Source organism: Aythya marila, assembly GCF_965140915.1.
Source record: "Aythya marila genome assembly, chromosome: 21".
NCBI lineage: Eukaryota > Metazoa > Chordata > Aves > Anseriformes > Anatidae > Aythya > Aythya marila.
The window spans coordinates 4,921,998-4,937,020 of record NC_139062.1 but is presented as its reverse complement, the minus strand read 5'-3'; the positions used below and the strand labels follow the sequence as shown (position 1 = coordinate 4,937,020).

Below are 15,023 nucleotides of genomic sequence, written 5' to 3'. Positions count from 1 at the left end.
TGAGTGGGTAGTGGTAAAAACTTGCTTCTGCATTCCTAACCTGAGGGCTGCATTTTAAAAGACGTGTCAGGAGGTTTGGTTTTTTGTTTGTTTATTTTCAATCATTTCCAATATCTCTGGTGAGTAGGGGGTGGAAGGAACAGAGGAGGTTTATTCTCCTTGCGTATCTTAGGGTGAAGAGTGCCAGCTGAGCAGCATGGTAATGTCGAGACAAAGTCCCTTTCTGCTCATAAAATCTGGCTGAATGGCTGAATACTGGAGAATGTCTCTGAAAAGAGGCAGTTGAATAGCAATTTATTTAAGTGCATTTGCAGGGATTTGACAGTTCCCCTTGTCAGCTTTATGCCTTCTGATACTTTGGTAATTGAAGAATGAGTAAAACTTCCTGAAAGCCCCATTGGCTGCAGAGATATTAAAAGTACTTGGTTTCTTGAAGTTTTCTATTCGCAGTTCTGTGCCAGGTAACGTTTCAAGGATGATCTTAAATGGAAAATAGAATATGGCTGAAACTGTGGGTAGTGGGGTGCTGCCATAGAAGCATTAAAAACATTAAAATGCTTTCAACGGCAGTGACTTGGGTACAGCTATGGAGCGTGTGGAGTCACACGGGGTCCTATCCTCTCATTTTATCAGCCTACTGTCGCTCAGGATTATTAGAAAAACCTGGTTGACTTTTCAGTATACCCATGGTGAATTTCTCCCCGATCCCACTCGCTGTTCTGTAACTCTGCCTGCCCGCGAGCACCAGGAGGGCGCCCCTTTTCCCCAAAAACTGCTCGTGCATTTGCCTCTCCCCCCTCCCTAGAGCTCGGCCTCCCCCGGCCTGCAGCTCCCCCGCCGGCTCCTCGGGCTTGCTGCCGCAGCCCCACGTGGCCGCGGGGCGCCGGCCTCCCCCCCCCCCCCCCCAGCTCCTTCCCCTCCTGCTACCGCTGGCGGCGGTGCTGGCGCTGCCGGCGCTGCTGGCGCTGCGCCCACTGCTCCGACTGCTGACGTCACGGCCTCCCCGAGCCAATGGGCGGCCGCCGGCTCGCGGCTCGCCAATGGGGAGGCGGCGGCGGCGCGCGCTGGCGGCCGGGGCCGGGGCGGCGCGTGGGGGCCCCTCCGCTGCGCCCCGCTCCGCGCCCCGCGCTCAGGAGGCGGCGGCGGCGGCAGCGCAGGTGCCCGGCGGGGGGGGGGCGGCGGGGCCGGAGCCGGGGCTGGAGCCGGAGCCGGGCTCGGGGCCGGGCTCGGGGTCGGTTCCCGGCGGGATGGAGCAGGGAGCGGCGGCGCTGATCCGCGAGGGCTGGTTCCGCGAGACGTGCCGGCTGTGGCCGGGGCAGGCCATGTCGCTGCAGGTGGAGGAGCTGCTGCACCACCAGCGCTCCCGCTACCAGGAGATCCTCGTGTTCCGCAGGTAGCGGGGGGGGAGAGGGGAGAAGGTGGGAGGGGAGGGGAGGGGAGGGGAGGGGAGGGGGAGGCCGGCGCCATGCGGCGGGGCCTGGCGGGGCCGGGGGTTGGGGGCTGGGGGGGGGAATTGGGAGGGGGGGCAGCGCGGCTCCGGGCCCGAGGCGCGGCCCCGGTTCCGAGCGCGCTGCCCCGCTCTGCCCAGCACCACCTACGGCAACGTCCTGGTCCTGGACGGGGTGATCCAGTGCACGGAGCGGGACGAGTTCTCCTACCAGGAAATGATCGCCAACCTGCCCCTCTGCAGCCACCCCGACCCCCGCAAGGTGAGTCCTCCCCGTGCCCCTTCTGCTCCTCCTGGGGTCTGTGAGCGAGCTGTGCCCGCAGACCGGCCCCCGTCCTCCCCACTGCCGAAATTTCAGCGTGGAGCACGACCGTGGCACAGCCTGCGTGGCCCCCCGCTGCCGCACGCCTCAGCACCAGGGTGGGACGAGCCCGAGTGGCGCTGGGCTCCCTGCCCCGGGCCACGCTGCGAGAGCTGCTCCCCATCTCCGCTCGCTGACGCCCCGGTTTCTCCCCTCTCCTTGTCCCAGGTGCTCATCATCGGTGGCGGCGACGGGGGCGTGCTGCGTGAGGTGGTGAAGCACCCGACGGTGGAGTCCGTGGTGCAGTGCGAGATCGATGAGGTGCGTTGGGCTGCACGGAGCCGCCCCGGGGCTTCGCGCAGGCTGCCGAGCAGAAAGCAGCCCGTCCTCCTCAGCATCCGCGGAGCTGCTGCTGCTTCACCTGCTGTCCCTTGTCAGTAACGAGCCTGCTTGCTAACGATTCTGCTGGCACCACACTGACAGCGCCACCTCTTTGCCTTGCGAGTCATCTACGTGGCAGCTGGCTGCCTCTCATGTGCTCTCTCTCTCACACGTACGGTAGAGGCCCTTCCAGGCCAGCGGGATCCGGGGACTCGTGCTGTGTAGAAGGGGAGCTCTGGCGTGGTGGAGGTGCTGCTTTTCCCCTTCCCCTGCCGCAGAACGGTGCTTCTCCTGCCGGAGGAATAGTCTCTTTGTTCGGCAGGCTCCTTCCACTGCAAGCAGGAAATAAGCGGGGGGTATTTGTTTCCGTGGCAGATGGGCTGCTTGTCCTCAGTCAGTTCGTTCTGATGTTTTCCTTTATTAGAAAGTTTCGCTGTCTCCATGAAGCGAGGCTGCGTTAGGAGTGGGAAATGCTGCTATATGAGCCTCTGTGCACTGTCTCTCAAACTACATAGGCATACAGGCTTGGTTTTCAACAAGCACAGCCCAACATATAGGCATATTTTTTGTTTCAGCCAGCTGTGAGAAGCTGGTAGCGTTCGGTGCAGTTGCTGGGCCTTGGGCCATTGCTGTCTCACACGTGGCTCGTAGGGGTTTCAAAGAGAGAATCGTATTTCACGAGGTCATGGATGATGACTATAAAGCAGAGGTGGGGATGTTTCTCACGTCACATCCAGAAACCTGCTGCCGTGGTCTTACTTAAAAAAAAGTCTTCAGCTGAGATCACCTCTGCCAGTGATGTCCCCGGGGAGAGCGAGCACAGAGCAGTCAGATCTGTAATCAGATTCTCGTAGTTCCTCGGGGAGCTTTTGAAGCTGCGAGTTCCTCTTGTTGAGTTTGGCACGGGCAGACAAACAGTGTCACTGAACCCTGAGGCCGTAGGAAAGGGCTGAGTGTAGTGTGTTGGCTGAAGATGCTGACAGCTCTTGATGATGTAGCTAGTGAGTTAGATTTGTGCTGAAGGCATGGAAGGAAATGACTCATAGCACTGCTCTTTCGGTTGCAGCTGCACAGTAGCCCAAGAAGCAGCTCCTTGTAGTCCCCACTGACCCGCTCATGCTCTCTGTGTTGCAGGATGTGATCCAGGTATCTAAGAAATACCTCCCGGGGATGGCAGTGGGGTACTCCAGCGCTAAGCTGACCTTGCACGTGGGAGATGGTTTTGAGTTCATGAAACAAAATCAAGAAGCCTTTGATGTGATAATCACGGACTCGTCTGACCCCATGGGTAAGAGCTGTGGCCATACAAGGGGACTGCTTTCCACCCTGCTTCTGCTTTTCTCTTTTGGCTACCTCCTGGAAGTAATGCTGGCCTGCCCCCAGGCTCCATTCAAGTGGAAAGGCCATCGCTGATTTGATTCTTTTGGTAGAGAAAGGGAAGGGTGACGACCAGAAAATGGTATTAATAAGGCTTCAAGCCCAGTGTCATATTTCTCCCTTCAAAATTCAATTCTAGCAGCTACTGCTTTTGGCAACAAGGTGATCCTTGAGTCCAGTGATCCCACAGGGAATACAGCGCTGTGTTGGCACAAAGTTTTGTACGTGTGCCCTCTAGTGAAGCACTGGCTTGCAAGCTCTTGGTGGATCTGCCTAGTCCAGAGATGGCTGTGGTGAGGTTGCTGCATTTTTGAAGGTGAGAACTGAGGGAGAAGGGACCAGCCGTAGTTAGGGTGCCTGAGTTCCTTTCATTTTTGCTGCTGTTGCTTCTCTCAACACAGAGAGAGGCACCTCTAAGGGACTGACTGCAGCAGCAGTTCAATTTGAACAACGCTCACTGAAGCAAGAGGCAGCTGCGAGGACTCTGGTAAAGGTCCTGGGGTTGCTACTGAGCAAAGCTAAAATCGTGATGGTTCTGCTGTGCTAGGTGTGGGCTGAACCCCATGATCAAAACTCTTTGCTTTCAGATCACCTCCAGCACTTGTGTTAACTGAAAAGTCATATTTGAGGTGTCCCTTTTCTGGTGCAGACCTTGTATAGCCTGGGCATTGAGAAAACTCTCAGAAGCCTGCCTTCTTCACCCCTCTCTGGACATACCTCTTTACTCACCTTTCTCACAGGTCCTGCAGAAAGTTTATTCAAAGAATCCTACTACCAGCTGATGAAGACGGCGCTGCGAGAAGATGGCATTCTCTGCTGCCAAGGTGAGGGTGCTGTCCCTGGGCAGAGGCTGGTGTTAGATCATGCAAAGTGTGAGGCTCAAAGGGGACTCTTCCTGGAGGGACATGACGCAGGGAGTAAAATTCATTTCAGCCGTGACGCAGGGAATTAAATCCATTTTAGCTCCCAGGTATGGTCGTGGTTTTGATCCATATACGTCAACTCATTAACTGCTGGACTGTGCTTAGTGTAAAACTGGCGCAGTGGTCTTATCTTGCCTTTGAAACCACATGAGCTGCGTGGAGTAAAGCAGGTTTGGGCTTGGAGCTGCTGTTGACTTGGCACGGGCTTGTGCAGTGAAGAGGGGCAGCCCTCACCTTACGCCCTGTCTTGCTCTCTCCCCGTAGGTGAGTGCCAGTGGCTGCACCTGGATCTCATTAAGGAGATGCGTCAGTTCTGCAAGTCTCTGTTCCCTGTTGTGGAGTACGCCTATTGCACCATCCCCACGTATCCCAGCGGGCAGATTGGCTTCATGCTCTGCAGCAAGAACCCGGTGAGTTTCAGGCACGTGAAGTGCCCCTTTCTGCTCCCTGGAGGTACCCACAGAGCCTGCCCCAGGGGCTGGTCCCTATGGGGCCTGTGCTGTGGCCCTGAGCGATACCAGCTCAAGGGCCTCTAGGCTTCTGCTTGTCCCCAGCTCAGGGCACTAGAGCTACAATGCAGCTTGCTCAGTGCTCAACAAAATGCAGAGTTCACCAGTAATGTAACCAGTCGCTTTAGAAAAAAAACATAGTTTTATGTCCAGTACAACTAACTTGTAAGGGTGGAGGCCAGTATCAGTTTCCAGACCCTGTTCAGGCTTTGGCCTATTGATGCTGGCTGTTTTAAAGCAGGCACCTGCCTGATAAGAATCAGCTTGCAGTGTGCTTCTCTGCAGTTACAGAGGCCTCCAAGTGAGAGTCAGCATCAGCATGTGAGCTGGTGACTCTCCACCTTCTGACCACTGAGGTCTGCTCTCTTCCCAATCCGCTGCCTTGCAGCTAGCTTCTAACACAACTGTCACGTTGCTGTGGGGAGCCAGCAGCACTTCTGCTGCTGTATTTGGTTTATCTGGGCCACTGGCAGCATGCGCTGTGCTTGACTTAACACAGATGTGGCTTCTGCTCTGACGAGCAAAAGCCTTGCTTCTTGGATGCTCAGGCACAATCTGACAGCTTCATCTGGCACAGTCTGACCTCATATGCAGACATCTGTATACAGCTGAACAAGGGCTAGTCACATGAGGCACGGAGTAAACTCCAGCCCTTTTGCTGGAGCTGCACAGAAACTTTGGCCTCATGCTGAAACAGAAATTCATCTGTTCTCCTGCTAGTCCTTTTGGTTCTCTGCCATGAGCTGGGTTGTCCATCGTGCAGCGCTTTGCTTGTTACCCAAACACTACAGGGCCACCCGGCTTCTTTATTGCAGAACACAAATTTCCGGGAGCCTGTGCAGCAGCTGTCAAGGCAACAAGTAGAGGAGAGGAATCTGAAATACTACAACTCTGATATTCATCGGGCAGCTTTCATCCTGCCGGAGTTTGCACGGAAGGTAAGCGAGGCTGTGCTACTACTCCTCCAGCAAGGATGAGGTGTGACTTTTTTTTGGCAGGGTTGGGAGTACACAGGACTGAGGATTTCCTGCTGCCCTAAAGGCTTCTGTGGGCAAGTTGGAGCAGGGTGGCATTTTGTATGACATGGCAGCGAATGAGTCAGCCTAGTAAGGCTGCAGTTCAGTTTGGAACTGTTCTTGGGGTTGGTGTCCCATGTCTTCGTGGCAGATCCCTCCTGCTCCTAGCACAAACAAGTCCAAAAGCCTGCAGAACTGGTGTTTCCCACTGGAAAGCTCCAAAAGTCTTAAATAAAACCTGGTTGTGGTTTCTAGTGCAACCCAGAGAGTATAAAAAGGATGGTTTGGTGTAGTTCAGGCTGCCTATTTCTGCATCATTGATTTCTTAACTGACCACGACTGCAGGTTCTAGCAGAGAATGCCAGGGATGAGGGTGCGTGCCGTGGGTGTGTTTTAAAGCCATGTTTCTGTCGAGGACCGTGAGAGCTGCCCCGGGTCCCTCCTGACACTCTTTGTTTTTGGCTGTCGCCAGGCCCTGAGTGATGTGTGAGACTGAGAAGCTGCTTCCTCCCTTCAAGTTGGACCCTGAGATCGTCAGTGATGTGGTGGGGACCTTCCCAGCAGGCTGCAGATTCGCTCTCCACTGTGTGGGATTGTTTAACCCCTTGCCAGCCAACATTCCCTTTGATGCGTTAAAGATGGGACATCAGCTAGATAAGACTATTGGAAAGGTCCGCTGACATTGCGTGAGGTCAAAACTGTTGTTTGCAGTACTGGAAATGTAACATGTCTTCTTCCCTTCTCTCTCCCCTTTACCCGTTCTAAATTTGCCCCCACCTCTCCCCAAACTGACACGATATATTTATAACTGACATGTATTTCTGTCTGGTGATCTTCTGAAGCTTGGAACAAGTCCAGGAGGTTCGCCGACTCGGCCTTAAGCACAGAGAGCGAGGTCTTTGTGCGCAAAGTTAGCTTGCTCCCTGCTACCAGGAGCTCCCTGCTGATGAGACGTTTTGACTGGTAACGGGTCTGAGCCTTCACGTCCCCCTGCCCTCCTGTGACGCCTGCGCTGTGCTGCAGCACGGCCGGAGGGGTCACGGTGCAAACTGTTGCCATTCACAGTAGGTCTCCCTCCAACCCTGATGGAGTAGCAGTATTAAACACCAGCCAGCCGGCCGGGCTGGCAGCAAAGTCTTGTGGCTTTTTTTTTTTTTTTCTAAATTGGTTGGAAACAGAAGTGCTGAGGTACTAACAGGCCAACTCCTGTTCTTACCCCTGCCGTCAGAGTGGTTCCAAAGAGTGTTTATCAATACGTGATAGGCGCTTTATATAAATAAATATAAATATATATATATAAAAAACAAACCTTAGATCCATTGCCTGCTGTGAAGTACTGATGCTGGGGAGTCGGTTGCGCTGACAAATCTCTTCTCTCAGTCGTGCTGAGATGCCTCAGGCCTGGGTATTAGCTGGTCCTTAGGAGGCATCGTTATTCCTAATGCTGCCCCCAGACGTGTAAGCTGTTTTTCATTGTACTCTGTTGTGAGATGGATCTGCCTCCTCTGTACTTTTGTTCTAAAGACTCGGTTCCACCGCTGTGCAGTGGGGATCTTCCCAGCACAACCACGGGGCGATTGTCACTCCCTTGCAATCAATTAAACACTCGGCTCTGGTTAAGGTGACATCAGTGTGGGTCGGTGTGCTTCTTTGGGGATGCTAACAGATCCTGCAAGTTTGCTCTGCTTGTCAGAAGACATCCGGGGCACTCAGTAGTTGGTGTCTCTCTTGTCTCCAGGGATGACAAATACCATCAAAAATAACCTCCATTAAAAATGATGCCATTGCTTGTTTTGTGTTGTGACCTCACTGCCCAATAGCTCTGGCTTCTGTCACCCTCTGCACAGCAGAAGTCAGTACCTTCTATCCAAATTGTTCTCTAGTCCAAATGTTGCCTCTCAAACACCTTTCCAAGCTGTTCTGTAGCTGCCCATCTCCCTGTAAGCATCACTTAGCTCCTGTCAGTCGCTGGTCCCACTCAGCTGCACCAGCTTTTCCTCCAAAAATTGCGTTAGCTTAGTGGCTCCAAGGGCCTGAACTATGCAATGAACTCAAGGTGCTGAACAGGCTGGGAACAGTCGCTAGGTGGCATCAGGAGAAGCCAAAAACAAACCCTACGCTCCTACTGAGGGAGATTTGGGCCCGAGAGAAAACTAGGAGCAGAGATTTGCAATGGTTCAGGCTGAGCTTTGCCATAATTGTGCAGCATAGGAGGTGCAGCCACTGACTGCCTCCAGCAAGGGGTTTCTGTGGTCTCAGTACATTCTCTCCTGTTCTCTCCCTTGGGAGGTTTACCACTTTTCCTGATTTTCCCTACTAGTGTCAGTAAAGCTTCTTTGTGGTTATAAGGGTTTGCAAAAGCATTGCTGAGCGGCAGAACCAAATCTGGATCCTGTTTTGGTTGCGTTGAGAAAATCACAGACATTTTGTCTCTTAATTGTCTGGGTAACTCTCTCCCATAGCTACCAATCAGTTAGATTTGTCCTCGTGCAGGAAGCTACTGACTCATTTTCATTGCCCAACTCTTATTTTTATTATAAAGAGCAGGCCAGGATAATAGAGGCTGGTTCCAGTTACCCCTCTTTAAATTGCTGTGGGACCTGAGCCCCGTTCACCCTTGAGAGAAAACAACTTCTAGCACCCTCCTTCTGGAACAGGAATCAAGACCAGGACTGTAGTCCAGAAGGCCTTAGAGCAGCTGCCAACTAGTAACATGTTCAAGCTTTCCACCCGCCCTTGGTGAGTACAACAATGCCCAGGAGCAAAAGAGCTCCCTCAAACCTGTTGCTAGCTCTTCTTTCTGTTTCTCTCCAAAGCTGTAAATTCAGCGACTGGGCAGTGATGAGAACAGGAAGGTGAGGCTGTTTGCCATCCAAGGTGCACATGCTCTATGCACAGGGCCCTCTCTACAATTTCTGCATAATTCCAAATCACTCTTCTTTACAGGCAGCATCAAACACTTCAGTGCCTTGCAGTAGGTGAAGACACCTCGGTGTCTGAATCTTAGGAACAATGAACACTCATGAACAGTGCAGCAAGAGGGGTAACGTGGATTTGTGCATCTGTAGCTGGTTCCATCTGAACAGCTCGGAGCACTTCAGGACTGTTAAAGTCCCTCCTGTGCTGCTACCACAAGGTGTACACGCCATTTAAGCTGCTAGAGCAGCATTTGGCATGGCAGCCACCTGCCAGGCAGTCGTGTGTACAGATCGATTGTCCCTTCCACAGATGTGTGAGGACTGAGCTGTAACGCTGGAGGATGCTGCAGCACGAGGATGCCAGGGACTGAAGAGAGGCTGGCAATTTGGGTTATGCCCAACAGGAGGAAAGTAATGGACTTCATGCAGAACTGAGCAGGAACCCTTGAAAGGTATCAGCAGTGTCTGCAGGTGGGCAACTAAAACACCTGAGTAACTTTTCTGGAGTCTTAGCTGGCTTTTGTCCAAGGCTCGTCAAGCAAGGTTGTTCATAAGCAAAGATGCTGTTTGTCTAGACATGCTGCCGTCATGCTCCAGCACCTTATTAAGCTCGGAGCTGTAGGAACAGGAGCAGGCTTTGTCCCAAGAACCATACAATGCAGTATCAGTCAGAGTAGGTGGAGACAGACAAGGTAACAGAGCCTGATGGGCTTCAGCACATCAACTGCTTAAGCCTCTTGGCGCCTCTTGAACTGTCAGACTCCCTGCTCTGTGCTTCACTCATTGACCTAACTCAATTTTTAGGAGTTCAGAAAAGAGCTTAAAAAAATTAAGAGAAATCTCTTGCCTATATCTCTTGAGCCCTTTCAGCTAGTTAATTGGCATCAGCATCTTATTCATCTAGAGCTAATGTTATCGAGGCCTGGCTGAATTATTGATGGAGCTTGGCTGGAGCAAGAGAGACTGCTGAGGTAGGAATGACAATCCATCTCTCATCAGAGAGCAGCAGCCTCAATAAGCAAACAGTCAAAAGAAGCAATAACAACTGCCACCAAGTTCAGGGAGAGGCCAGTGCCTCTGATAAAATGGTGGGGGAAGAGGAGGGAAAAGAGTAGACAAAAGCATGAAGCAGCAGCTCAGTCTAGACAAAGTCAGATGAGATGTCACTAAAAAGTAAGATGAGAATTTTAACTAAGCTAAATGCTGAGAAGTCTCGGTGAAGTTCTCTCGTGGTCGTGTATAGGGTGGAATTAAATGCTTTTAAAACATGCAGAAGGTGGGGAATGAGAGCCAGGGGAGCTCAATTATAGCACAGCAATGTGTGAAGCAGATGAAGGCCGGGGGGTCATTAGGAGCACTTAGGGATCTCGGTGGCAGCCTCTCAAGGATGCCAGCTCCGTGTGGGGTGGGACCCGTGGAGGGGGCTACCCTCTCCTTGGTACTGAACGGCTGCTGCAGCCCACGGCTGGGCATGGCCAAGAGGGAATTTGCTTCAGAAGGCTAATTCTGCAAGCCAGGAACAAGGGCGAGATGATGTGTACGATGACCTTGCGTGTGCTTCAGCTGCAGGGGAGGAATAACCAGAACCTCACCCTCCAGCGTGCGTGAATTCCCGTGTAAAGCTCTCCCTGCCAAGCAGTCCCTTCTGGGTGCTGGCAGCCTCCCAGTGCCGTGTTAACGTCAGTGGCCTGCCCTTTGTGATCGAATTCCCACGGGGTACAGAGCACGTGCAATCCTCTGGGAATCCCTTGCCACCGATGGGATGAGGCTGGTGTAACAGAGGTCTGTTTGTGTGTCAGGAGGCAGTAACCCCAAGCATCCTCAGCCTGCTTAACAGCCCGAAATCCCTCCTACTTGGAGCCAGGCCAGACGTTCTCAGTGGGAAACAGAGGTATTTTGAAATAGGTGCCTCATAGCAAGTAGTTGCTTTATTGAGGAGGATTTTTTTAAGTGGAAAAAACTGAAATGTTTAACTTTGCATATTGAAATAAAAGGTTCAGAGCCTACCACTGAAGCCTTGCGCTCGCCCTCCCTTCTTCATCCTGCAGGCCCCTTGGGGTTGACGGACAGAGAAGGCAGCACGACTTCCCCAGCTCTACCTCCCCAGAGAGCCGTAACACACTTGTAGCTGTGTGTGCTCTGACAGCAGCGTCCCTGCGGTATTCCCCTCCTCCTCCCTGCACCTGCTCTGCAGCTCTTATCAGAGATGAGCGGGAGCTGTGGGCTCCAGCCCACGCTCAGGCAGTCTCTTCCTTGGGTTTGTTAGATTAGAGCCGATGAAAGCCGTGGCTGGAACAGCCACCTGAATGCTTCTCCGAGTCCTCTGGGGAGCGCGATGCAAGGGAATGCTGCAGGCCTGGCCTGATAAATGAGCTGTGATTTCAGGCCCATGAACAAATTGGTTTCCCCTTCCAGGATGGCTTGCCACTGTCAGCTGCCTATTGCTTTATTTATTGCATTGCCCTTTGCAACCAGGGCCTCTTGAGGGTGGAGAGGAAGACTTCCAGTGACAGGAAAGCAGAAGCATTTCAGCCCTTCTTGAGCTGCAATTGAGTGCCTCACCTTGGGGAACCAGACGTTGTTCTGGGAGCCTGATGCAATTCTCCTACGTGCCTCACAAAGACCCGATGGTCTGAATTCAGACCAGGCAACAAACGGGCAGAAGACAGCAAATATCCAAGCCATAGAGAAAAACAACTGAGAAGTTATCTCAGTCCTTAATGTGGCATTTGGTGCCATACCTGGTGTTTGCTTTTGTGTTCCAGCAGTGCCCAGTCTTCACTGCTGTACAGACACACTGACGAGAGGGCAAGGACCTCCCTCCTCAAAGACAAAACCTCTCCTATTGCGTATTACTTGTTCACCCTTTATCACAAGAAGCTTGTTGTTGTCCCAAATGGTGGTGCAGGCTTACTCTGCTGTACTCCTGAACCCGCTCTGCATTACTGCTGAAGCCACCCTTACTGTGAGCCAAAGTCCTTGGTGTCCACCCAGGTCTTTTCAAGTTAGTCTGTGCTGAGCTTCCACCTGGAGCATCCCCACCTAGCAGGCTCCCCTGGACACGTTCACAGGCACGCTGACTTCAGATAGATCTGTCCTCACTGTAAAGTGGTAGAAACACACGGAAACCATACACAACTCCAAACAAGAGAGCATCGAGGAAGAAGACTTCTAAAGGGGTGAGTCAGATAAATGAGATAGAGAAAGTGGTAAGAGGAAATTAGGGGAGGACCTTAAATTTCCCTGTGCAGTGACAAGTGTTTACAGGTAGGAGAAGAGAAATTTGGGCCACCCGAAAGGTCCACCAGCCAGTGTGGTAGGGAATAGGGAACAGTAAGCATAAAGAGTAATCCTGGTGCTATGTGTTGATGTGTTTCCAGTTACTAAAAAGAACAAGTTGTATTGCTAGGGAGTTATTCTGCTTCCTTTGGAAAGGAGGTGGTGCTATAGCCTGTGACCGGGACAGGGTCAGCAGTGAAAGTAATGGAACCAGCAGGGGCTCTGCAAAGGGGCCGGAGGACCAGGGCTTGAGGAGGACCAACTCAAGGGGAAGCAGCAGAGATGTGAGGAAAGGGAAGAACACTAGGGGAGATGGAAGAATCTGTAAAAAAAAAAAAAAAAATTAAAAAAAATTATCTGAGACTGAAAGATGCTGTAGCAGAGCAGCTGAGAGAACTTGTTTGGATTTAGAGATCCAGTCCCACTTGTGGATACTGAGGTCTGAGTGCTCTGATGTGTGCCTACCCCCCTGCTCCCAGCTGGGAGGAGACCCCAGCCTTACCCAGGCTAGATGTGCAGCTTTTGGTTGCACTGTTCAGGTCAGCAGAGCCACAGGTTTGGTGCTGGTGTGTCTGGGCAGAAAGTCGCTCCAAAGCCACCCCCCAAGAGACAGCAATTATTTTATTATTGCCCTTTAATCCCAGGGCAGCCCTGCTGCAGGCTGGTCGCTGTTTACATCTCTGCGGACCTTCCCAGAAGCGATCTGCTCTGCCTTGCACATCATCCCTTTTTTAGAAGAAGAACATTGTCATACTTGTGACCCCATTCGCTCAATGAAGCATTACAGAAAACAGCCCATTCTGAAGGCAAAGCTGCACACAAAACCATATTTATTAGAACAAGCAGTTTGGTTAGACCAGATGGCCCCCAGCATGGAGACCTGGTTGCACTGCTTCTGCTGTCTGTCTAGCTTTTGGGCTAATCAGCCCATGAGATTTAGTCCTGACTTGTAAGCAACGGTACAGAATTCACCTGCCTGCCTGTCAGCGCAGGCACATCTCACACAGGTACATGCCCTTTGTTCCTCTTGAGCAACCAAGTGTGCTTTCTCCATTTGCTCTTCTCCTCCTGCTTTTACCTCTCCCGGAGCAAATCGGCTGTGGGTCATTTAGCAAGTCCCTGTGATTTGCTTACTTGCTGGAGCCTGCTATTTCGCTGCTCTCTGTCTCGAGCCCCAGACAGGCTGGGAAGTGTTTGACAGAATCCATTATGAAGGGGTAATACAGCAATTCTGATAAACTAGCAAGATCAGTTTAAAAAGAAATGGGTAATGTTCCATCTGAAACTGACGCATGGAAGTTTGCTCTCACAAGGAGGGATGAGAAGCAATGGGGTTACAAAGTTCTCAGAAAGATCCATTTCTGGGTTTAATTCAATTGCTGGATTGTCACTTTTCCCCACAAGTCTGCATCACTTAAATTTTTTTCTTCATAACTTTCAGTGAGGGAATTCGGGATTTCTCTGAAAAAATGTATGGAAGAGATGGCATCTTTGCTCTCAAGAGCATCCAGAGTGGTGTAACTGGCATTAGGAGCTGGATTATTTGCAGGCAGAGATTCATCGTGCTGCTTCCATGATCTGTGACACTGGTAAGCAGTGGAAGTGGGGCACAGGTTTTTCCTGCCTTCTGTTCTTAGTTCTACCATGGCATCCCTTTGGCCACGTCACCTCACTGTGTTTTTTTATGTGCTAAATTAGTATAACCATTTACCTTTTGACTGTTGGGGTTAGTTGTTAAAGTCAGAAAGGGGACTTGCCATGAGGTGAGTGCTGCTGGGTTAGCTGGGAGTTGGGATCCTTAGCTCTGTCTGCACCTCACAGAAAGGAGGCAGCAGATGCCATCCCCACATGACAGGGGCAATGGAAAGCAGGCAGCAGTGCTTAAAAGCACCTGTGGGCCCACAAACCAATCTCTCAGGTGTGACAGCATTTGTGCTGAGGGAGAGACATTCCTAAGTCCTGCTAACCAGAGACCAGAAATGGCCAGAACACATACCAAGCAGCCTGCAGTCAGTGTCAGCACATCACAAGCTTTTTTCTGAAGTCTCATTGAATAGAGCAGCTTCAGCTTTGACCAGCCTTTCAGTCCTTTGTTTTCCCTATAATACAATTAAATCCAGCGTCTCCAACTTGGGATTCGCTGTGTTGACCTATACTTTTGGGATTGGTTCAAGACACATTGAAACAACACTAGAAACAAAAAAAAACAATAAGCACCAACTGGCTTCCAGGTAGCCTGAAGTACATTTACAAGATATTAAATATTACTGTGTAGCTGCAACCTGTGTCCCCGTGTTACCAATAACGGGGAAGCCAGGCATAATAGTGTTCCACTGTGAGATGCGTTGCTGGATGCAGAGATCTAGGTCCAAAAACCCCTCAAGGCCAGAGCTGTTTGGACATCGAGGGCTGAGGGTCCAAGTCTGTATCTATACTGGTGGCCAGGAGTTTTGCCTCTTCCCTCTGAATCATCCAGCATTGGCCAGAGGTTTGTGCAAGCTGGTGGCCTATTCTAGCCAACATTATGTTCCCAAGCGGAATTCAGCTAACTAGGGGAGGCACAGATAGTGCCTACAATTTGTGGGGGTGAAGAAACAGCATGTTACTGGAGAGTCCCAAACCTTTGCTTCCTCAGTGTCTACAGGTCTGGCACATGGAAAGCCCAGAGGCACTGAAGTATCCCACTCAAGCAGCCAAGTGTTAACAACCTCTTCAAAGTCTAATTTGCCTTTGATATAGACTTAATTGTTTGCGTCACCCACTGGGCTAGGGGGAGGGCTATAAAAGGGGCTGCAGCCATTGTCTGAGGCAGAAGAGAGCCCAGAAACAGCTCCCTCTCCCAGTCTTCCTAATTCAGCACGGTAGTCACAGC

The 15,023-nt window shown here is 51.7% G+C and overlaps 1 protein-coding gene across 1 annotated transcript; it reads left to right on the top strand.

Moving 5' to 3' along the window:
- Window positions 1-1,086: 1,086 nt before the first annotated feature.
- On the top strand, window positions 1,087-7,579 carry SRM (spermidine synthase). Its single transcript, XM_082776763.1, has 8 exons — window positions 1,087-1,393; window positions 1,589-1,709; window positions 1,977-2,069; window positions 3,264-3,417; window positions 4,247-4,330; window positions 4,694-4,839; window positions 5,754-5,876; window positions 6,427-7,579. Exons 1-8 carry the CDS (start codon window positions 1,248-1,250, stop codon window positions 6,442-6,444), a joined length of 885 nt encoding a protein of 294 aa, XP_082632889.1. The 5' UTR covers window positions 1,087-1,247; the 3' UTR covers window positions 6,445-7,579.
- The last annotated feature ends 7,444 nt before the right edge of the window (window positions 7,580-15,023 follow it).